This window comes from Budorcas taxicolor, chromosome 13 (assembly GCF_023091745.1).
Source record: "Budorcas taxicolor isolate Tak-1 chromosome 13, Takin1.1, whole genome shotgun sequence".
Classification (NCBI taxonomy): domain Eukaryota; kingdom Metazoa; phylum Chordata; class Mammalia; order Artiodactyla; family Bovidae; genus Budorcas; species Budorcas taxicolor.
In genome coordinates this window covers 32,282,501-32,306,833 of record NC_068922.1, presented here as the reverse complement: position 1 = coordinate 32,306,833, position 24,333 = coordinate 32,282,501, and the positions used below count along the sequence as shown (strand labels likewise).

At 42.1% G+C, this 24,333-nt stretch overlaps 1 protein-coding gene across 1 annotated transcript in view; it reads right to left on the bottom strand.

Moving 5' to 3' along the window:
* The window catches only part of CACNB2 (calcium voltage-gated channel auxiliary subunit beta 2), a 416,941-nt gene extending 406,190 nt beyond the window's left edge, over positions 1-10,751 (bottom strand). Inside the window, exon 1 of the mRNA XM_052650516.1 lies at positions 10,632-10,751. Coding sequence (XP_052506476.1) covers positions 10,632-10,751 — 120 coding nt within the window. The remainder of the gene's footprint in view (positions 1-10,631) is intronic.
* Positions 10,752-24,333: the final 13,582 nt, after the last annotated feature.

Sequence of the window (24,333 nt, the reverse complement as noted above, 5' to 3'; positions counted from 1 at the left end):
AGTTTCTTAACCTCTCTAAACCTCAGTCTTCTCATCCTTAAAATAGTAAGACTTACCTTCTAGGTGGTTTTAGGTATTAAATGAAGGAATGTATTTATAACATTTACTGTAAGACCTAGCACATGATAAGGGCTCAAAATAATATTATAAAATGTGACACCCACATTAGGGTGACAAGGGTGGAGAAAAATTGGGCTAAAATGTATTATGTGTTTAGAAGGCCCACAGAGACTTCATTGGATGATCAGAATTAACAAAATTTTGCTTTTTTAAAATCACCATGTTCGGGTTTTGAAAATGCTACTTTTGTTATATTTTACACATTCATATGGTTTTCATTAAAATAGAAATATAAACCATAATATACATAGCACTTAGGCAAGCTGAAATCTCTTACAAACATTTGTGTTATGAGTAATTTAGATGAATTTGCAATCAGTGAGAGGGGTGGTATAATTTTAAAGCAAAAATTTGCCTTAAATATGTTTGTTCTCTTCCAAGTACTGAAGGGATTTATATAATACAAATGTGTTTCCATGGCATTTAATTAACTCTCGACTTCATAAAAGGAAAGACAATCTAGGCTGGGCTTTCATAATACAAGGTTCTCTTCACGTAACAGCATATTCTTCTTACTTTTGTAAACATTATGCAGTAAACTGTTGAAAAATAACATTCTTTCAACAATGTTCTTCCTTTTCCAACTATTATGGAAAGGTTCGCACAGAAGTGTCTTCCAAGGCCTAGCAATGTGAAAGTTTGAAAGTCTCCTTAAAATTAAAAAATAAATTTTTTATATTATTCCATGTGGTAAAATACTTATTACCTTGAAAGCAGTTTTAAAGCCTAACATATTTCCTTGAGGGAAGGTGAGGGCAGGTCTATGTTAAATTTACTATGTAGCTTCATTTGGAGTATAAATTATCTTTGAGAATAAAAACAAAATATTCTATCATCCCAAATGCTGTTCGTGTCCCAACAGCATTGTTTGGACATGGGTGGAAAAAGCTGCTTTGAAGTCATACCATTATCATTTATTTTGGATTTTTAATGATAAATATGTTTTTACTATTCAGCTGCTTTGGAGTATAAGCTTTTTTCATGGCTGCTGACACTGCCCAGCAGGCACTGTGAGAACCACACAATATTTAAGACAGCCAGTCCCAGGGGAGGCTGCTGTTCTCTGCAAAAAATGAAACACATTTAAAAAGTCATTTTAATTTTTCCTGGCCCCTGGGGACACTGTTCATAAACATTATTTCAGGTGTACTTAGCTACAAATGCCATGTGTCCAAGTTGGATTATTATAGGTTTCAACTGTACTAAGATACAGCTGATACACTTAAAAAAAGATAGCATACTAAATTGCACACAAACTGGTGATAATTTATTTTTATTTTTTTGGCCATACGACATGTGAGACCTTAGTTCCCTGGCTAGGGATCGAACCCATGTCCTCTGCACTAGAAGTGTGGAGTCTTAACCACCGGACCACCAGGAAAGTCCCCTGGTGATAGTACTGAGAAAAAATATCTTTTCCTTCAATCACTTAAATGTATGAGGGATGATTTATTCAAAGTGTTTCTGCTTAACAGTGTTAAAGCAAGTTCTTATTCATTATATATGTTTACTAAAAGTTAAAATAGATATGCTTAATTACACTTCTATTTACTAATTTCAGCAGTACTTTCTCTCTTATAATCTCCTTTTAAAAAAAAATGTAACTGTTGAGTGATGCTTCAATAATGAGTTATTTCCTATAACAATATCCAGGATCAAGAAGAAAATAATTAAAGCAACTTTTGCAAAGCTAATAGTCCATCTTTACATGCTTTTAAAAAGGTTAGTGAAAATTAATACTATCATTCCCAAATGAAGCTACATTAAGTTCCATACATATTTAAAATTGAGTCTAACTTACTAAAATGTCATCTATATAAGTTATTCAAAATTCTAGAAAGTGAGGATCAGACTGTTTCAGATGAAGGAATTAAAAAAAAAAAAAACAAACTGAAGGCCAACCCTCACCCAAATGGTAAAAGACAAGAAAGAATAAGTATTCAAATATGTAGCTGCCTAAACTTGGAAAAGAAGTATAGTTTTCTTAACTGGCTACTTCAAATGCAGCTACTTTTATGAGCAATGCGGTTTCTAAATTTTTTTTAGCAACACTAAGTATCTAAACATCTGCTATTAAATATATGAAATGATTAATAGAGTTTCAGGATGTAAAGGAAGAGAACATGGCCGGGCTGTCAAGAGTGCCAAGTGTAACCCATAATACTCTCTAGGATACATCCCTACAGTCTAAAAGTCACTAATGTCCACTCATTGCCTCTTATTAATAGTTATATTAGCTTAATAAGGAGAAGGAAATGGCAACCCACTTCAGTATTCTTGCCTGGGAAATCCCATGGACAGAGGAGCCTGGCGGGCTACAGTCCATGGGGTCACAAAGAGTCGGACACCACAAAGCACGCACATAGCTTAATAAAACCAGCGACGTCAACCACAGCAAATAGGAAAAAAAGAAAACTGTGTACAACATCACTCATTATTACAGAAATGCAGATCAAAACTACAATAATGTATCCCCTCACACTGGTCAGAATGGCCATCAATGAAAAGTCCACAAACAATAAACGGAGAGGGTGTGGCGCAAAGGGGACCCTCCGACACTGTTGGTGGGAATGTATGTTGATGCAGCCACTATGGAGAACAGTATGAAGGTTCTTTAAAAAATTAAAAATAGAACTACCATGTGACCCAGCAGTGCCATTACTAGGAACATACCCTGAAAAAGACCCATTATTAAAAAAGACACATGCACCTCAATGTTCATTGCAGCACAATTTACAACAGCCAGAACATGGAAGCAACCTAAATGTCCATGGGCAGGTCAATGGGTAAAGAAGAAGATATGGCACATATCTACCAGGGACGACTATTCAGACATAAAAAGGAATGAAACTGGGTCAATTGTAGGCATGTGGGTGGGTCAAGAGTCTGTCATACACAGTGATATAAGTTAGAAAGACAAAACCAAATACCATATATTAAACATATAGACAGAATCTAGAAAATGGTACACACGAATCTATTTGCAGGCAGGAACAGAGACATGGCAGTGGGGGGCAAAGGAGGGATGAACTGGGAGATTGGGATTGATATATGTACACTGTTGTTGTTTTAGTCACTAAATTGTGTCCGACTCTTTTGCAACCCTCTGTACTGCAGCCTGCCAGGCTCGTCTGTCCATGGGATTTCCCAGGCAAGAACACTGGAGTGGGTTGCCATTTCCTTCTCCAAGGGATCTTCCCAACCCAGAGATGGAACCCGCATCTCCTGCTTGGCAGGTGATTCTTGACCACTGAGCCACCTGGGAAACCCCCATATATACTCTGTGTAAAATAGATTGCTAGTGGGAAGTTGCTGTATAACACAGGAAGCTCAGCTCGGTGCTCTGTGACAACCTAGTGGGGTGGAATAGGGGGAGGTGGGAAGTGATCTATGTATATATATAGCTGATTCACTTTGCTCTTCAGTAGAAACTAACACAATATTGTAAAGCAACTATACCCTCAATACAAAAATTAAAAATAAATTACCTCTCCTAAAACAGTAGACAAGTAACATTTCAGAAACCGGAAAAAATTTAAGAAATTACCACAAATATATGAATGACATTAAAAAGATATCCACCATTCACCAAGATTATGTTAAGATCATCTTGATCTGAAAGACTGTTTTCTTTGATACTAAATAACTTTTAAAGTTGGATTGCAATCTTAAACTCAGCAAATGGTCACATGTCCACAGATCATTGAAACCTAATCTCTGTATGATTGGAAGCAGACGGTAGTTAATTACAGCAGACACCAGTTAACTAGACACTTTAGCCCAGTTTTGCACACAAAGTTGGCTTAGTGGCCCCTGGGAATAGTTTTGAAGATGTCAGCTTCTCTGGTTGATGAATAAGGTAACAGTTCTCCTCCCTATGAACTGCTCCCTGTGAGCATAATGCTGATAACCTGAAATTAGTTTCCAGCCCTCTTGATCAGCATTCACTGCGATTTATCCCTTCCAAATGCGGACTTTCCTCATCTTAGGGTCTGAAGCAAAGGCAACCAAAACTCCATGGAGAGGACTCAGACAGTTAATATCCTCATTTACCATCAGTTTTGGGTGAACGAGGCTATCAGGTCCTTTACTACGAGAGAAGGCAGTGAGATATCTCCTCCCTAGAAAAGGGAAGAGAGCAAGTTCTCCATATGCATTGGTTTACACGAAAGCAGAAAGGAATCAAGAAACAGAATAAATAGAGCTCTTCAGGTAGAGAAGGGAGAGGAGACAAGGTCAGGGCGGGAGATGGTCAAGGGCCAAGCTTACCTTCTTCACGGTTTACCTCCAGCCATGTTTGGAAAGAACTATTGAGACAGTCCCAGTCACTTAAGTGGTGTCATAATTAATCTGAACTCCCTGTCATTGTGAAAGTCCATGTTGTGCCATAAACTCTTGGCAGGACCAAGACAAGTCCCCACAGTCACAAAATCTAGGAGGGCTAATTCTTTACACACACAGGATTAACACATTTTGCTCAGCCTCTCGCTCTTTTTATTTGAGTATAATTGCTTTACGGTGTTGTGTTAGTTTCTACTGTACAGCAAAATAAATCAGCTATATGTATACTTACAGTCACTCATTTTTGGATTTCCTTCCCATTTAGGTCACCACAGAGCACTGAACCTACTGTGCTATACAGTAGGTTCTCATTAACTATCTATTTTATGCATAGTATCAATACTGTGTAGATGTCAATTCCAATCTCCCAATTCATCCCATACTCAGCTTTTCTTAAAAGGACTAAGGCAACAGATTATATAATTCAATGCAACCAAATAGAGCAACAGGTAAACTAATTCTTTACATAACAGGAAAATAAAATAGAATAGGAACATAAAACCACAAAACCAACTAAATCTCCAGTCACTCAGATAGACAGATATTATGTTTTGAGGTTTAAAACGCGCTCAGAAATCCTGATGAGCAGGTTTGTAAATTTCGCCCAGGCAATGCCAGAACAAAATCCCATCAGAGAGGCAAGTGACGGAGGCTGGAAGCAAGGGTTAGACAAGCAAGGTTAGAGGGGCAAGACATGGAAGCCCAGGACCCAAGTCCATTATGCGAAGAGGCTGCAAAGGCTGAACTGAACCTCGAACCCCAAAAAGTCTGTGGAAAGTGGTACTGACCTGGGGGAAAAGCTGCTGCTCTTTTTACATAAAGCACCTTGCTGCAGGATTCAGGATGTTGCCCTGACCAGGCTGTATTAGACAATGTGCTTGAGAAGCATCTGGCAAACTCGGATGGGGTGGAGCCAGCCGGGTTTCGTTGCCAGGAGCAAAACAAACAGGCCCTCTGCTTACTGTGCGTTCATCTCCAGGTGCAATTGGAGGTCCTGGTTACCAGCTCTTTGAGGCCCAAGTGCTGAGATCCTGCTCTTGCTTCACCCGTTTCCTCCTCTGCTACATCCTGGTCTCAGTTCCTTTCACCCTGAGTGTGCATCCACCCAGCCTCCATCCAGATCTGTTTAACTCCCTGGAGAATTCCCAGTGCTGTGCTTTTAGACTAATGCTGTCCAGTAGAAATAAAAGTCACCTACATAATAGGAATTTTCTAGTAGTTCTATTAAAATGGTAAAAGGCAACAGAGCAAGTGAATTGTAATAATGGATCTGGCTAAATGTATCAAAGGGCATCCAGTGGTCAAGATGGTAAAGAATTCGCCTGCTGGGAGACTTGGGTTCAAAAGATCCCCTGGAAGAGGAAATGTAACCCACTCCAGTACTCTTGCCTGGAGAATCCCCATGGACAGAGGAGCCTGGTGGGCTGCAGTCCATGGGGTCGCAAGGAGTCAGACACGACTGAGCGACTTTCACTTTCGTGTCCCTGTGATTGCACTTCTGATACATCGTGCTGTGCTGTGCTTAGTCACTCAATCGTGTCCAACTCTTTGTGACCCCGTGGACTGTAAAGTCCATGGAATTCTCCAGGCCAGAATACTGGAGTGGGTAGCTGTTCCCTTCTCCAGGGGATCTTCCCAACCCCACCATCAAACTCAGGTCTCCCGCACTGCGGGTGGATTCTTTACCAGCTGACCCATCAGGGAAGCCCAAGAACACTAGAATGGGTAGCCTATTCCTTCTCCAGAGGATATTCCAGACCCAGAATCAAACAGGGGTCTCCTGCAAAATACAGGTCTCCTCTGAACCTCTGAAAGAAATTGACTTTCATTGAGATAATACCCTTGATATTTCTTCATCTCTCTCTCTCTATTTTTTTTATTCATTTTTAATTGGAAGATGGCTTCCCCAATGGCACAGAGGTAAAGAATCCACCTGCAATGCAGAAGACATGGGTTCCATCCCTGGATCTGGAAGATCCCCTGGAGAAAGAAAGGGCAACTTGCTCCAGTATTCCCACCTGGAAAATTCCACGGACAGAGGAGCTCGGCAGGCTGCAGTCCATGGAGTCACAAAAGAGTCTGACATAACTAATTGACTGAGTACACACACAATTGGAGGATAATTGCTTTACAACGTTGTGCTGGTTTTGCCATACAGTGTGAATCAGCCATAGGTATATATGTGTGTGCATGCTAAGTTGCTTCAGTTGTGTCTTATTCTTTGTGACACTATGCAGTGTAGCAGGCCAGGCCCCTCTGTCCATGGGATTTCCCAGGCAAGAATACTGGAGTGAGTTGCCATGCCCTCCTCCGCTGCTGCTGCTAAGTCGCTTCAGTCGTGTCCGACTCTGTGCGACCCCATAGACGGCAGCCCACCGGGCTCCCCCATCCCTGGGATTCTCCAGGCAAGAACACTGCAGTGGGTTGCCATTTCCTTCTCCAATGCATGAAAGTGAAAAGTGAAAGTGAAGTCACTCAGTCGTGTCCGACTCTTAGTGACCCCATGGACTATAGCCCACCAGGCTCCTCCGTCCAGGGGATTTTCCAGGCAAGAGTACTGGAGTGGGGTGCCATTGCCTTCTCCTGCCCTCCTCCTCTAAGTATACCTAAATATATGTATACATATATATATGTCACGTGTATTTTGTATTTTTAAGTTATCTGCATTTTTAGTTGATATGTACCTGCCTACTTATTTGATCTATATTTTGATGTCTTTTAAAATGTGTATTTTACACGTACAGCACATCTCAGTTCAAACCAGTCACATCTCAAGTGCTCAGAAATCACATGTGACTAGTGGCTACTGCAGTGGACGGCACAGATTTGGAGTTTTGGAAGGACAGCGTTCGGTCAGCAACTTGACTTTGGAGGCAGACTGTGTCCAAGTTTGCACTGAGACTGTTCAACAGGTTACCTTAAAAGGGATGTGATGTGCTTAAATCTAAACTCTCAAGCATTTGCAGTTAGACTGTCACTTGCTTCTCATGTAAGAAATAGATCTATTTTGTTTATGACCACCTCCTAGGAATAGAGAGTAGGAGGGTGCCCCCTCCCTTGGCAGGATTTCTGACAGGAAAAAAGATCTTTTGCTTTGTTCATATAGAACGTGCAGTATAACCCAGAGGTGAAAGAGAAAGGATTCTTCAGACCAATGACTGCTGAGAGAGAGAGATTTCACAAACGAAAACTCCATTTCTTGGGGGAATTACAGTGACTCAGTGTTGCAAAACAGAGGGATGCTCCAGAGACAGTCTTTTTTCCCCAGGTGGTTTATTGCTGGCCTAGCCTGCCCAGAGACATGGAAGAGATGCCTTCCCGAGTTTTCACAGCCCTGTGATGACATGATTTATTAGATATCAAATAAACAAGGCAATGTTTCCCTCAGATAATGGCTGTGATATGAACACAATTTAGGGGAAAATGCTTTCATTTTTGGAAGGGAGAACAAGGAGAAGGATGCTGATGCAGCTGAATGTTTATGCCTCTTACCTGCCTCTGTTATCCATTCCTCCCTGCCTCTCTCATTCAATCACTTGTAATTCCTATGGACTGGGTCTCTGGACTGTGTCCATCCGTAGTCCTGTCCTATCTATTATCTTTTCTCTATTTTCAGGTTAGACCTCATTACTCCTTGTCCAAACCATTACATCAGTCTCCCCTCCAGCAGCTCTGCCTCTGGACTCCGGAGACTCCCAGCTCCCATACAGCATGCTCCCAGGCGAATCTTCTCCATGAGCTGTTACTCTGCTCCTTCCCTCAACCTCTTCCAAGGCTTTTTGTTGTTCATTACATTTCAGGTTCCAAAGCCTTCAAGATGCGGCCTCAATTGCCTTGTCAGACTTCTGCTTGACTAAGCTCTAATCTGTACCTGTCCACGCTTTTCAAACTAGGGATTACAAATGTATCAGACTTGTAACTGCTGTTACTTGGCAGTCAGAATAGCTCCCTGAAGAGCTCTGAAGCATCTCTCTGATAGTCTGCGGAAATCTGACCCAGACTTCAAACCCCTTCTTGAATGCTACCTCTTCCATGAAGTCCTTACAGATTACTCCAAATAGAGTATCTGTGATCTTTTCCTTAGCAACCATCTAAGATTCAGTATTTCTCTTAGAGCCCCATGCCATACAATAGTCATCCATTCATCACCCTTGCAGCTACTGGAATGTACATTCTATGAAGGTAGAAAGTACGTCTTCTCCTTTCTGAATCACTTCCATGTTTGCAGCAACATCACAAATACTTGTTGCCTTACGTTTAACTACATAAATCACTAAGTAAATTAGTGTCTCTTATCTGCATGCAGTCATGCTTTCTATTTTGCCCTAACTTTGATCTCCAGGAATTCAGGAACTCTATTTTTATCATAAGAATAAAAACTGGAGAGGAAAAAAAAAAAAAAAACAACCCTGAAGGAAGATCAAAGAGAAAAGAGGATCTAAAAGTCCTTTTCTCCATCAATATTTAAGACCTTCATCCTAAAAAAAAAAAAAAGGAAGTCCCTGAGTGCATTTCTTGCTCTCATCTAACCTAGTGAGTATCTAGATAAAATCAGGAGCCTAGAACAAACGTGACAGGTGTTGGTAAGAATTCAGGCCCATTGGCAGAGGCCAGATGGAAATGTAGGTTGTTAGTTACATGTCCCCACTCGGTTCTGGCAGCCTAACAGCCCAAGGCTGACTAAAATCTAGCTGTTTTACCTCTAGGAGAGAATGAATTCCTCTACAAAAGATGTGGATTTCTGATTAAACAGATGATTGGTTTCTACATTTTTTCCCTGCATTTCAAATCAAAATGAATGGTGTGTTTTAATCTGCACTTTTAATTCCCAGTGATAAAGAAAGTTCAACAAAGCTCCATGACCATGCCACTGGAACTACCATTATTAACAGTATTAAAATCGCTAAAGCAGTCAGTTTCTATCACCTATGAAAACAATTAAGCAGCCAAACATTTTATTACTGTGGCCCACTCCTGCCGACTTTACTACAGTAAATAAGACTAAGGCATTCTCTCCAGCATATACAAATATCAAGTACACAAATTATGTACTTGGAAATTTGACATAAGTATAAAACTATAGAATCTTCCCACAATTTACAATCTAGCAAGCAGAGGTTTGAAATCAACAAGCCAGCATCACTAAGCGGAGACATTCTCCAAAGTGATGCTTGAAATGAAACCCTAACCTCTTTGCCAAGCAGCCCAGTTAGGAGTCTTAAAATATTTCCCTGTTAAGAGAAAAGTTGAGAGACTCCTTACCGCTGAGAACTGGAGGTGTCTGTAATCCAAACTGTACCTGCCAAAGCCTTACGTAAAAGCCACCTTATCACTGCCCAGTGCCTACAACTGACATCTCCTATTTCACAACGAGCAGCAACCCGGAATTTCCCCAGAAACCGCTAATACTCATCAGAAGGTGGCCTCGGAGCTCTCTGAGATGGCTAACATTTCAAGACCAAGGGAAAAATAAAAACTTTCGCGTCCCCAACTCTGCGCTCTTCTGCAGCGAGCGAGGGGTCCAGGCAAACCTGGCCAGTGCCAGGAGGGGAGCCGAGCTGTCCCAGCGGTGTAACGCCCGGGTGCCCAGGGGGGTCGCAGCTGCTTGTGGGGAGGCAGGGGCAGAGCGCCCCCTCCCACGCCCCCCTGCCCGCTCCCACCCCATCACACGCCCCCTACTCCCACCCCGGCTCGGAGCTGGTCTAAAAGGGTCGGCGTCGGAGCAGAGTTGTAGAACCCCCCCCCGCACCCCCCACCGCCGACTCACGATCTTGAGCAGGTCCAGTCCGCCCGCCTGATTCATGGCTGTCCATGCGCCTCTCCCGGGAAGGGGCGAGGAGGGCTGGCCTCGGGGGGCAGCGTCTGAGGACCTGGAGGTCTCCCCCGCCCCCTTCCCACTGGCTTTGGGGAAGCAGAGGAAAATGGAAGCCGGAGAAGAGCCGGGGTTGGGGGGGAGAGCGGGAAGGCGGAGAGGAGCTGGGGGCGCCGGCGCCCGGAGAGGGAGAAGTGGGTGGCAAAGCGCGAGGGAAGGAGGCGGCGGCGGCGGGGAAGACCCAGGCCGGAGCGGACGGCCGGGCGAGGGATCCCTAGCAGAGCAGGCGGCGGGCGGGATGGAGCCCCGGCGCCCGGGCGGCTCACAAAGGAAGGGGAGGGCGCGGCGCTCTCGCTACCTGTGCGGCCGCTCCGAGCGCCCCCGCGGGAGCCGCGTTCTCCAGCAGGTCCATCTGGATCTCCTGCGCCACCACCGCCGCCGCTGTGGGAGGCGACTTGGACAGGTCGCTCTGGACCATTGGCGAAAAGTCGGCCGGGAGCCAGCAGCCAGCCCCCCCCGCCCCACACCCCCCGGCGGTGGGTCCCCTCCTCCTTTCCCCTCCTGCGCGCTCCGGGGGCCGCCCGGGGGCTCGAGGCGCTCAGGGTGTGGGGCGCGGCCGGGCCAGGTTGAAACGCAAGGCGCGGGGGAGCCGGGCGGCGGGGGGCGCTGGCGGGGCGAGCGCCGAGCGGGCACGGGAGCCGCCGGCGCCTGGGCAGGTCCTCGCCGAGAGGGAGGGCGCTCCGGCCGCGCGAGCCCAGGGGGAGGCGCGTCGGCCGGCGAGAGTGACAGGCCACCGAAACACCCAAAAGTTCCCCGCGGGAGGCGCGGGCCGCCGGGGCCCCGGGCGCAGCCGCCGCGCGTCGCCGTGGCACGCGCGCTGGAAAGTTTTCAGAGCCGCGAAAGCGAGGCCTCGCGCCCGGGGGCTTCCTTCCCCCGGCTGCCCAGTTCCACTCCCTCCGCTCCCCGCGGGCGGGAACAGGTCGCTGCTGCGGGGTACCCGCGAGGCTCCGCGCCAACCCTGCGCTCCTGAAACCTCTCGAGGCCTCGAGCAGCCCCGCGGAGCAAGTGCCTCCCAAGGACCTCCCATCCCACCGGCCGTGGAAATCACTGGACGACGGCAGGAGTGAGGAGCCGGACCAGACGTGGGGCTGATGGGTGCGAACTGAGGACTGCGGTCCCCCACCCGAATCTGCAGCTGGCCTGGGCTGCCGGGTCCAAATAGACCACTTCCACGTCCGAAGGTTTTTCCTTTACGACTCCGGTTTGTCTTCACCTTTGCAAATCGCTTCTTGACTTTTCGGTAGAGTTGAGAAGTCTTCCTGTCACGTTTTGGGGATAACAAGCATTTCCTTAGGATTCTGAATCTTGATCAGAGAGTAGCAGCCATAGTAAGAATGTTTCCTTCACAACAGAACTTTCAGCTCTTCCCAGTAAGAGTATGTGTGTGTGTATATATATATATATACACACACAAACACAGACACACACACAAATAGGGTAGCTCTTATTTCAACAACTTTTACTACGGCGGAACTCTATAGTACAAGTTTTTCCAGCATCAGTGTTGTTTTGTAACAATAGAAAGTATACATTGGATACTGAAATATACATATGGAAATTTACTACAATAGACTTCATTCAGATACCTTTTTTTTTTTTTTTCTTAAACCATGAGATAAAGGAATCTGCCTGCAATGCAGGAGGCACTAGTTCCCACCCTGAGTTGGGAAGGTCCCCTGGGGGAGGAAATGGCAACCCATTGCAGTATTCTTGCCTGGGAAATCCCATGGACAGAGGAGCCTGGCGGGCTACAGCCCACAGGGTCGCAAAGAGTCCCCACGACTAAGCCACTGAGCACACATTAAATTATTCTGGGATACAGTCCTTGTTCGCAAAGATAAACGTATCCATCTCCATCATACATTGTTTCAATCAGGCTTAAAGAACTAGTGTCGGTATGGTTAAAGATTTGGGCATATTCAAAATGTTATTGCTGATTTTTCTAATCTTTGGTGTTAATACTGTCATTGTAATTTAAATGTTACTGGGTGTTCAAAAACAAATTTGTAGAATAAGAGGTTAGATATGTGGTTCCCAGAGGTGGGAGGGGTATCAGCGGAAGGCAATGAAAGGTGCAAACTCCCAGTTATCACGTATGTAAGCACTAGGGATGTAATGTACAAGATGAGAAATATAATGAGCACTGCTCTATGTTACATGTGAGAGCTGTTAACAGAGTAAATCCTAAGAGTTCTCATCACAAGGAAAATTATTTTTTTCTATTAAAAAAATTTTTGTATTTATATGATGATGGTTTTCACTAAACTTATTATGACAATCATTTCATAATGTACATAAGTCACATCATTATGCTGTGTACCTTAAACTTATGCAGTGTTGTAATTCAATTAAATCTCTATAAAGCTGGAAGAAAAATAAATATTTCCAAAATAGGGAAGAGACATGACAAGGTTAAACAGAAGCAGTGAAAAACTGGTTAACAACATTTCACAATAATAATAAAATCACATTTTGTAAAGCAACAGAGTGGGAGTTAGGAAGCTCCTGGTTAGGATATGGGTGGGTATCCAGCTAGTGAGGGAGGTGGCACTCTCTGCTTTGCAGCCATGGCTAGCAGCCTTCTGAAAACCTCGGCTAAGATTTTTTTTTTTAAGTTTCATTTATAACAATCAGCAGCAGTTTTGCATGTGTGTGTGTGTATATGTATGCATGTATGTAAATAAGAAAGTGGAAAAGACTAGGTATTTAAAGATTTTGGAGTTATAATCTCTTTGAGCTTCATGATCTGCTGATATTTCCTTAAGAGGATGTTTTAATCCCTCTTAAGAACGTTAAAGAACAGATAACATTAAATCTGGTTTTAGATTAGAGTGTAAATTCTGTGTGTGTGGGAGCCACGCTTATTCACTTGAGCACACTTGGGATCTTGATTAGAAGCATGGACAATGAAGATCAGGAATTTTGTAGTTTACAGTCTACTTAGTAAGCACTTAGAAACCAGTTAATGCATACTTGAAGGAATGAATGACAGATGCATTCTAATATTGTTTTTAAAATGTCAGGTCTGATGAAACTTGTTTTCCCATGACATCTGTTGGATTTCTTATAGTATACTTAATTATCTGTGCATTTGCTTTTAATTATGAACATTTGGGAAGTAGAATTTTATCTTTCATCAGATTTTTAAAGAGACCACAAAATAGAAAAACCACCTTGCAAATCATTTAAAATAATGCTTATAGCCAAAGGGCAAGTCAAGTTTGAATTAAACGTTTAAATGATAGAGTGTATTTTATTCATTCCATTAATTTATGATACAGAACGGTGTTTTCTGTTTGTCTCTGCCACTAGACAGAGTTCCTTGGGGGCAGCCAGTTGGGTCTTACTCATGGTAGTGTCTCCTGCATCCAGCATGGTCTCTCACACTTAGTTGGAACCTGAAAACTCCTGTTGCATAAATGGATGAATGAATGATCTGTTTTCATATGTTTTAAAAGATAGCATATAACTTTGCAAATTTTAAGATACAAAGACATTTACCTAATCACAACTTTTATGAAAGGATTATATTAATTCTTTCCTTATAACCTGTGTAATTTAATTAGCTTATATTGAACAGTAACATTAAACTTTGTACCCATTCAGGCTGTAGCCTGACTTGTCATAGTTTTCAAATAAAAAGTAACACCACATTGCGCCTACCTAAAAAAGGGAATAATGCCAGAATAGATGGGGGTGGGGGGTAAATTCTTGGGAAATTTATCATGGATGTTCTCTAAATTATGGTCAGTTTTGTTTTTAACTTGACTTGTGCAGTACTTAAAAGCCACAGATGAAACCTATAATTAGATATGGAAAGCCCAATTCTTTTCAATGTTAAAAGGTATGCAGATGCACCCCAGTAATAATGGAGGTACAATCATCAGCCGAGTCATTTAAATGCAGATGACTAATTTGTTCAAGCTGTATGTGAACTCCGGTATGCTCATTAGTCGTTGTAATGGACAGGCATATTCTGGGCATTATTAACACTCTGAGATGAGAACAGAGGCTAAAAAGAAACACTGGCCAAGGAAGCCAGAGGTTTTATAAGAGTTGGGTTCCCCCCCCCCCCTTGTAAATGGAAGAACCAGTGATTATAATTACCTTACTTCTCTCTTGCCTGTAGATTTGTGGTTGTATTTAAGACCTTGGAGTAAGAGTTCTTTAGAACAGATATGCACCAATGTGATTTCCCCTCTTACTTAGTAAATCATTTTCCATTTCGTTTATGGTTCTAGATTTCAGACATTATTAATGGCATTTTCATAAGGGTATACCTGTATCGGTCACTGGTATATGAACTGTTATGATATATTCCACTAAATTACACACTTGCTTTTTGAAAAGTATAAAATGAATGACCTGAATCATTAATTATTATTTAAAAGCATATAAAGATGCAAATATATGCCATATAAGAGAGTTGTACATGTGTGTGCATCTGTGTGTGTGTGTTATGTGTGCCTATAGTGAAAGGTTACAACTGAGATGTGTAAGTGGTTGGGGAAAGCTTAATTTCACTTCCAAAGTAAAGGCTTCATTAGAAGTAATAAGATTTCATGAGTTTCTTAAAACTACCCAAGAGACAGAGGTCTGGAATATCCAATATTGTATAACTTTCTAGTTTTTAGTTTCACATTGATTTATAATTTATGATTTGATTCTCATCCAAATTATAACTATAACAACTGGTACTTTGGCTTACATACAAGTTGCCAGGCCCTGTGCTAAGGATTTATATATGTCATCTCATCTGTGAAGTAGGTATTACTGTTCCCTAAGTTAGCATAGATCAAATTTCTATAACAAATAAGCTCTAAGTATTTAGTGGATTAAGGAACAAGAAATGCATTCCTTTGATGCTGGGATAAGTGGTTCACCATCAGAAGGGGCTCTGCTTCACGCTCACATTTAGGACCAAATTTTTGGAAAATGTGGCCATGGAACATACATGGTGGACAGGTAGAGCTTGCAAATTTTTATTGGCCAACCTTGGAAGTGGTCTGGATCTCTCCTACTTACATTTTATTGGCTAAAACTCTATCCCATGAAAAACCTACAAGTCAAGCTGTGAACCATGGTCCAGTTAGGAGAGTGAATTTTGATGAAGAACTAGCAAAGACTGACGTCACCAAGCCTGAATAGCTGACAAGTGGCGGGAATTACACATGAGTTTTTTAAACCCCAACTCTATGACCTGTTTTCAGTTGCCTGGTGGACTTCAATTATTCTGCCACCCAGGTTAAGACTGCATTTCTGGCTGGAGAAACAGATTTTCATATTTCTATTGCTGCATGTGATGACTGCATTCATGTACTTGCTAGAGATAAGCCTGCTATGAATAGCAGAAATGTTATTCATCCATGCCATTGTATACGCGTGTGTCTGCTATAATCCAGGGCAATAGAGATATTGGCACTGAATGAAGTACGACTCCTACACTTCCTGAATACACAGTAGACTAGGCAACACAGGTTATAATGAGCGATGCTTTAAATGTACAAGATGGCACCTTTGAAGTTATTTCTCTTTGCTGGACAGTTACCCACAACTCACTGTTTCATGGTTGATCGTTCTGCCCTCTGCCTGGAAGGACATCCTATTTCACTAGCAGCAACACCAGTTGCTTTTAAAATTCTGTTCCAGGAAGCTTACCCTTATTGCTCTGGTGTGGGATGAAATTCCTTTCCTTGCTTTAAAAAGAAAAAAGTGTTTTGTTTTGTTTTGAACTTACCAGCTTGAAAGAAAATGACCATGTCTCTCTTCTGCACAAAACTAGGTGCTTCTGTTCATCTTTTTTAAAATTTTCATTTTATACTGGAATATAGTTGATTAACAGTGTTGTGTTTCAGGTGTACAGCAAAGTGATTCAGTTATACATATACAAGTATCTATTCTTTTTCAATTTTTTTTCCTATTTAGGTTATTACAGAATATTGAGCAGCATTCCCTGTGCTCTACAGTAGGTCCCTGTATGACGTGTTCATCTTGATACTCCTAGATCCCTTGTCCCACACTCACTAAAGATTAGCACAAACTTAGGGACTTCCTTGGCAGTCCAGTGGTTAAGACTCTGTGCTTCCAGGGCAAGGGGTTGGGGGTGGGTTCGATCCGTAGTCGGGGAACTAAGATCCTACATGCTGCATGGTGTGGCCAAAAAAATAAATATCAGAGCTTAATAAACCATTTTTAAAGGCAAATTTATGTGAACACAACTGTTCAGAAGCAGCTAAACACACATCATTTCAGATTGATCAACCCTCCTATTAACATGTCTGTAAGTGAAGTCAGTATTTGATTCTGATTCCTTGCTTTCAACATATAACACATGATTCAGTCTTTAGGGGTTCGCTCCATAAACCAGGGAACAGGAAGAAGGACTCTTTTGCACTTGGGGAATACAATCTTCAACCTCTAAAAAAATTCCTTTGGCCTTGGGATACAGTGATGTAAGGATAAAAAAAAAGAAAGTTCTGAGATAAAATCATATTTTTCTCCCAAACACAGATGCGCCTTTGTTCACTGCTCTTTCACACCCCACCCCCACCCACCGTCACTGCTCCAGTGTTCCTCTCCTCCTTCCACTCTTTCCTGGCTCACTCTTGGCCTGCCCAGTCAGAAATAAACACATCTCAGAGAGCAAACCAAGCTTTCCTTCCTCTCATTCTCTTTTAGGTCCAGAAACAGGTACTGTCCAGACTTCTGCATTTAAGTAGCTCGTTTTAATACTCCTAACTTGTCATACTGTCAAGCTGAGGCAGGTCTTTTGAGTAGTTCCCTCCACAGTTGTTCATTAGCATCATTTAAGATGTGACTACCTTGTGAGGTGTTTCATCTCAGTTTCAGAGACTAATTTCTCCAGGGGAAAATATGCTGCCCTGGTGGTCCAGTGGTTAAGAATCCGCCTTCCAATGCAGGGGATGTGGGTTGGATTCCTGGTCTTAGAACTAAGATCCCCCATGCCTGGAGGCAACTATGCTCCTGTGAGCCACAACTACTGGGGGTGCCGCAGCTTCACTCCCTCCGTGACTGGAGAGAAGCTTGAGCAAGGCAACGAAGAGCCCATAGGTACCAGCCAAGATCCCACGTGCTGCCACTAAGACCCAATGCAACCAAAAATGAATAAGCACTAAACAAAGAAAAGAGAAATGCTGCCGAGTTGTCCTAGCTAATTTAGTAGCCCCTAGTCTAGGGAGTACTTGAAATTTAACTAGTTCCACCTTTAAACATTTTTAAACCAAAGTGAAACTTTCACTTTCAAACCAAAGTGAGGCACCCTACATGTATCCCACCCAAAAGACTAAAATATCTCATAGACAGTTTTACACTGACTCTATGTTGAAATGATCTATTTTGAGTATATTATGTTAAATAAATAGATGTTATGGTATTAAAATACATCCATTAATTATTAAAATCAATTTCACCTATTTCTCTTTGAATAAAGTGAAAGTGAAAATTGCTCAGTCCTGTCCAACTCTTTGTGACTTCATGGACTATACAGTCAATGGAATTCTTCAGGCCGGAATACTGGAGTGGGTAGCCGTTTCCTTCTCCAGGGGATCTTCCCAACCCAGGGATTGAACCCACTTCTCCCACATTGCAGGCAGATTCTTCTGAACCACCAGGGAAGCCCAATACAATTACTAAAAAATCTGAATTGCTTCTGTCATTAGACCCTTAGCTTGCACTGTATTTCTGTTGAACAGTGCTGTCTGAGAGGACTGAGTGCCTGCTTGAATTTCCTAAGAAAACCAAATATTCTTGAACTCTAAGTTATAGCCCAAGTTACTGCTATTATTTTTTTTTAATTGGGATGAAACTCTTCTCATACACATTCAGTGTTTCTTTTTTTATTTTTTACTGTGATAAAACATACAGCAAATAATTTATCATTTTTAAGTGTATAATTCTGTGGCATTAAGTACATTCATACTGTTATGTAACCATCAACATTATCCATCTCCAGAGCATTTTTCATCTTCCAAGATGGAAACACCATCCTCATTAAACTCCCTGTCCTCCCCTCCTCCACTCCTTGGCAGCCACCTTTCTACTTGCTGTCTCTATGAATTGACTAGTGGAATATTATAGTATTTGTCCTTTGGAGACTGGCTTGTGTCACTTAGCATAATACTTTTAAGGCTTATCCAGGTCACTGCATGTGTCAGAATTTCCTTCCTCTTTAAGGTTGAATAATATTCCATTGTTCGTATCTACTATGTGTATCCATCTATCCATCACTGGACACTTCACTTGCTTTACCCTTGTACTGTTATGAATAATGCTATGAACATCAATATATAGATATCTGTTTGAATCCCTGCTTTTAGTCCTTTTGTGTATGTACCTAGACGTGGAATTGCTGGATCAAACAGTATTTGCATTTTTAACTATTTGGGGAGCTTCCATACTGGTTTCCATAGTGGCTGTACCATTTTACATACTCATCAACAGTATACAAAGCTTCAGCTTTTCCACATGCTCACAAGCACTTGTTATTTTTCTTTCTTTTTTAGTACCATCCCAGTGGGTATGAAGTGATATCTCATTGTGGTTTTCACTTGTATTTCCCTAATGATTAGTAATGCTGAGCATCTTTTCATATGCTTGCTGGTCATTTGTCTCATCTTCTGTGGATAAATGTTTATTCAAGTCCTTTGCCTATTTTTCAATGGGTTTTTGTTTCTTTCTTGTGAGCTATGCTGCTGCTAAGTCACATCAGCTGTGTCCGATCTAGAATACATACATATAAGGAACTCCTATGCTATAAGATCTTAATCCCTTACCAGATGTATGATGTGCAATTATTTCCCCCCATCCCATGGGTTGCCTTTTCACTCTGTTGACAGTATCCGTTGATGCACAAAAGTGTGTGATTTTGAAGTCCAATTTATCTTTTTTTTAAATTGCCTATTGCCAAATCGAATGGCATAAAATGTATCCCTTCTGTTTTCCTCAAAGAGTTTTACAGTTTTAGGCCATACCTTTAGGTCTTTGATTCATTCTGAGTTAGTTTTGTATAGGGCATGAGGTAAGAATCTAGCTTTTGGATTCTCAATGTATATTTTCAGATGATTAAACATTTAGAAAATCATGAGACTTCCCTGGTGGCCCAGTGGCTAATACTTGCACCCGCCATGCAGGGGTTCTGGGTTTGATCGCTGGTCAGGGAACTAGATTCCTCATACCACAACTAAAGATCCTGCATGCCACAGCAAAGATGGAAGGTCCCATGTACTGCAGCTAAGGCCTGGTGCAGTCAAATAAATAAATAAATAAAATTTAAGTGAAAGTCATATTCATAGAAACAGCAATGCTGCTGCTGCTCCTAAGTTGCTCCAGTCGTGTCCGACTCTGTGCGACCCCATAGACAGCAGCCCACCAGGCTCCCCCGTCCCTGGGATTCTCCAGGCAAGAACACTGGAGTGGGTTGCCATTTCCTTCTCCAATGCGTGAAAGTGAAAAGTGAAAGCGAAGTCACTCAGGTGAGTCAGACTCTTTGCGACCCCATGGACCACAGCCTACCAGGCTCCTCCATCCATGGGACTTTCCAGGCAAGAGTACTGGAGTGGGGTGCCATTGCCTTCTCCAAGAAACAGCAATAGGAATGTGCTTATTCAGAGATGCCCCTTGATGAGAATCTCTAAGTGTATCACGAACTTTATATGGAGTAGCCCTTAAACCACAGAAAAGGCTCATGTTTAGTTTCAGAGCTCCAAGGTATGTGCATGTGTGCTAAATTGTTAAGCTGTCATGTCTGACTCTTTTGTGACACTATGGATGTAGCCCACCAGGCTCCTCTGTCCATGGGATTCCCCGTGCAAGAATACTGGAGTGGGTTGCCATGCCTTCTTCCAGGGGATCTTCCCAACCCAGGAACTGAACCCATGTCTCCTGCGGCTCCTGCACTGCCAGCAGATTCTTCATTGCTGAGCCCCCAGGGAAGCGCCAAACTCCATGGTACTTTTCCTTAAAAAACTCCCATTTTCAAAACTGAGGTAACTCCTCCTCCTATTGCTCCCTGGAAGAGACCTGAAATATGGAGCAAATATCTATCAAGCAGAAATCTCAAGGAGATGGCTCTAGGATAGAAAGGGTCTTCTTTTCAATGTTTAATAGTTGTTGACTCTATGCCAGGCAGTCTGCCTTACGTAAATGATCTATTGTGATGCTTCTTACTGGCATGGAAGAGGATATTGTTATTTTCATCTTTTAATTTTTTTCTGTGGACCATTTTTGAGTCTTTAATTTGTTTCAATATTGTTAATGTTTCATGTTTTGGTTTTTTGGTCACGAGGCATGTGGAATCCTAGCTCCTCAACCAGGGATCAAACCTACAACCCCAGGATTGGAAGGTGAAGTCTTAACCACTGGACTCCCAGGGAAGTCTATGTTATTTCCATCTCACAGTTGAGAAAACCAAGATTCAGAAAAGTGATACAGAATCTCAGCTCAATACACACTTCCAATTCTGGGCTCAGATATTTATTTCATAACCAGTAAAATGTAGCAAAATATGTATCTCGATTGCAATAGGACAGGAAGAAATACGAGTGAAAACAATGAAGAATTCAACCTCAACCTTATTACAGACGAGTCCCTACCATTTGTTATGATTTGTTCATCCTGTCTATTTTTAACTGTTCCCACATTTCTATTGGCAAGTAGATCTGCAGTGAATGCCACTTGAGCTGTCAGAGTCTTAATTTTTCTCTTATGTCTGTACTTTTGATTACAGCCATTCTAATGCTTTTAGTTGATGAGTCTTCACTTAGCTTCAGGTTGTTGTCTTTATAAAAGGATATGGAAATAAACACTATTTTCTAAGTCACTAACACATATTTAGAACAAAAACTTTCCAGCAATTACTACGATACTTAGTGACATATTTGTGAGCCTTCATGTTTTATTTTAAGCTAGCACATCATTTGGTACTTTTTTTTTTTTTTCACTTGGTACTTTAGCAATCTCTTTTTTATTGAGATAAAATTCCAATAAGATAAAACTAACCATTTGAAAGCATCCAATTCAGTGGCATTTAGTACATTCACAATATTGTGTGACTGTCACCTCTACCTACTTGTAAAACATTTTCATTTCTCCAAATGGAAACTGTACCATTAAATAATAACGTGTGCTTTGTCTTTCCTCCCAGACCCTGGAAGCCTGTAATCTGTCTATCTCCATGGAGCTGCCTATCTTAGACATTTCTTTTAGTAGAATCGTATAATATCCATCCCTTTGTGCCTGACACTTCACTCACCGTAATATTTTCAAGGTCCATCCGTGTTGCAACATGCTTCAGAACTTCACCCCTTTTTACGGTTGAATAGTAGTCTACTGCATGGATAAGTCACGCTTGTTTATCCATTTATCCATTATTAACATTCTTTCCCCCACCTTTTGACTGTTGTGAATAGTGCTGCTATAACACTCATGTACACGTTTTTGTTTGAATGCTGTGTGCTTGGTTGCTCAGTAGTGTTAACTCTTTGCGACTCATGGATTGAGGCCCGCCAGGCTCCTCTGTTCATGGGATTCTCCAGGCAAGAATACTGCAGTCGGTTGCCATTCCCTTCTCCAGGGGATCTTCCCAAGCCAGGGATTGAACCCAGGTCTCTCACCTTGCAAGCAAATTCTTTACCATCTGAGCTACCTCTTTGCAGTTCTTTTGGGTACATGCTTTGGAGTGGGTTTTTGTGTCAAATGGTGATTCTAGGTTTAACATTTTGAGGTACCACAAAATCTTTATCACAGTTGCTGTACTGTTTTATATTTCAAACAGCAACATACAAGGGTTCAAATTTCTCCACTTTCTCACCAACATTTGCTATTTTCCATTTTTCTGATTTTTTTTCTAAATTTATTGGAGTCTAGTTGATTTATAATGTTGTGTTAGTTTCAGATGCACACAGCAATCTGAATCAGGTATACATGTGTCCACGCTTTTTAAAATTCTTTTCCCATCTAGGTCATTCAGGGCAGTCACTCAGTCATGTCCGACTCTGTGACCCCATGGACCACAGCACGCCAGGCCTCCCTGCCCACCACCAACTCCCAGAGTTTACTTAAACTCATGTCCATTGAGTCAGTGATGCCATCCAACCATCTCATCCTCTGTCGTCCCCTTCTCCTCCTGCCTTCAGTCCCTCCCAGCATCAAGGTCTTTTCAAATGTGTCAGCTCTTCGCATCAGGTGGCCAACGTATTGAAGTTTCAGCTTCAACATCAGTCTTTCCAATGAACACTCAGGACTGACCTCCTTTAGGATGGAGTGATTGGAACTCCTTACAGTTCAAGGGACTCTCAAGAATCTTTTCCAACACCATAGTTAAAAAGCATCAATTCTTCGGTGCTCAGCTCTCCTTATAATCCAATTCTCACATCCATACATGACTACTGGAAAAACCATAGCCTTGACAAGATAGACCTTTGTTGGCAAAGTAATGTTTCTCCTTTATAATATGTGGTCCAGGTTGGTTATAACTTTTCTTCCAAGGAGTAAGCGTCTTTTAATTTCCTGGCTGCAGTCACCATCTGCAGTGATTCTGGAGCCCCAAAAAATAAAGTCAGCCGCTGTTTCCACTGTTTCCCCATCTATTTGCCATGACGTGATGGGACCAGATGCCATGATCTTCGTTTTCTGAATGTTGAGCTTTAAGCCAAATTTTTTACTCTCATCTTTCACTTTTATCAAGAGGTTCTTTAGTTCTTCTTTGCTTTCTGCCATAAGGCTGGTGTCATCTGCATATCTGAGGTTATTGATATTTCTCCTGGCAATCCAGATTCTAGCTTGTGCTTCATCCAGCCCAGTGTTTCTCATGATGTACTCTGTATATAAGTTAAATAAGCAGGGTGACAATATACAGCTTTGATGTACTCTTTTCCTATTTGGAATCAGTCTGTTGTTCCATGTCCAGTTCTAACTGTTGCTTCCTGACCTGCATACAGGTTTCTCAAGAGGCAGGTCAGGTGGTCTGGTATTCCCATCTCTTTCAGAATTTTCCACAGTTGATTGTGATCCACACAGTCAAAGGCTTTGGCATAGTCAAGAAAGCAGAAATAGATGTTTTTCTGGAACTCTCTTGGTTTTTCCATGATCCAACAGATGTTGGCAATTTGATCTCTGGTTCCTCTGCCTTTTCTAAAATCAGCTTGAACATCTGGAAGTTCACGATTCACGTATTGCTAAAGCCTGGCTTGGAGAATTTTGAGCATTACTTTACTAGCGTGTGAGATAAGTGCAATTGTGTGGTAGTTTGAATATTCTTTGGCATTGCCTTTCTTTGGGATTGGAATGAAAACTGACCTTTTCCAGTCCTGTGGCCACTGCTGAGTTTTCCAAATTTGCTGGCATATTGAGTGCAGCACTTTCACAGCATCATCTTTCAGGATTTGAAACAGCTCCACTGGAATTCCATCACCTCCACTAGCTTTGTTCGTAGTGATGCTTTCTAAGGCCCACTTGACTTCACATTCCAGGATGTCTGGCTCTAGGTGAGTGATCACACCATCATGATTATCTGGGTTGTGAAGATTTTTTTGTACAGTTCTTCTGTGTATTCTTGCCACCTCTTCTTAATATCTTCTGCTTCTGTTAGGTCCATACCATTTCTGTCCTTTATCGAGCCCATCTTTGCATGAAATGTTCCCTTGGTATCTCTAATTTTCTTGAAGAGATCTCTAGTCTTTCCCTATGAGCCTTTGCCCTGCTTCATTCTGTACTCCAAGGCCAAATTTGCCTGTTACTTCAGGTGTTTCTTGACTTCCTACTTTTGCATTCCAGTCCCCTAATTCTGTTGTTTTCCTCTGTTTCTTTGCAATGATTACTGAGGATGGCTTTCTTATCTCTCCTTGCTATTCTTTGGAACTCTGCATTCAAATGGGTATGTCTTTCCTTTTCCCCTTTGCTTTTCACTTCTCTTCTTTCTCAGCCATTTGTAAGGCCTCCTCAGACAGCCATTTTGCTTTTTTGCCCTTCTTTTTCTTGGGGAT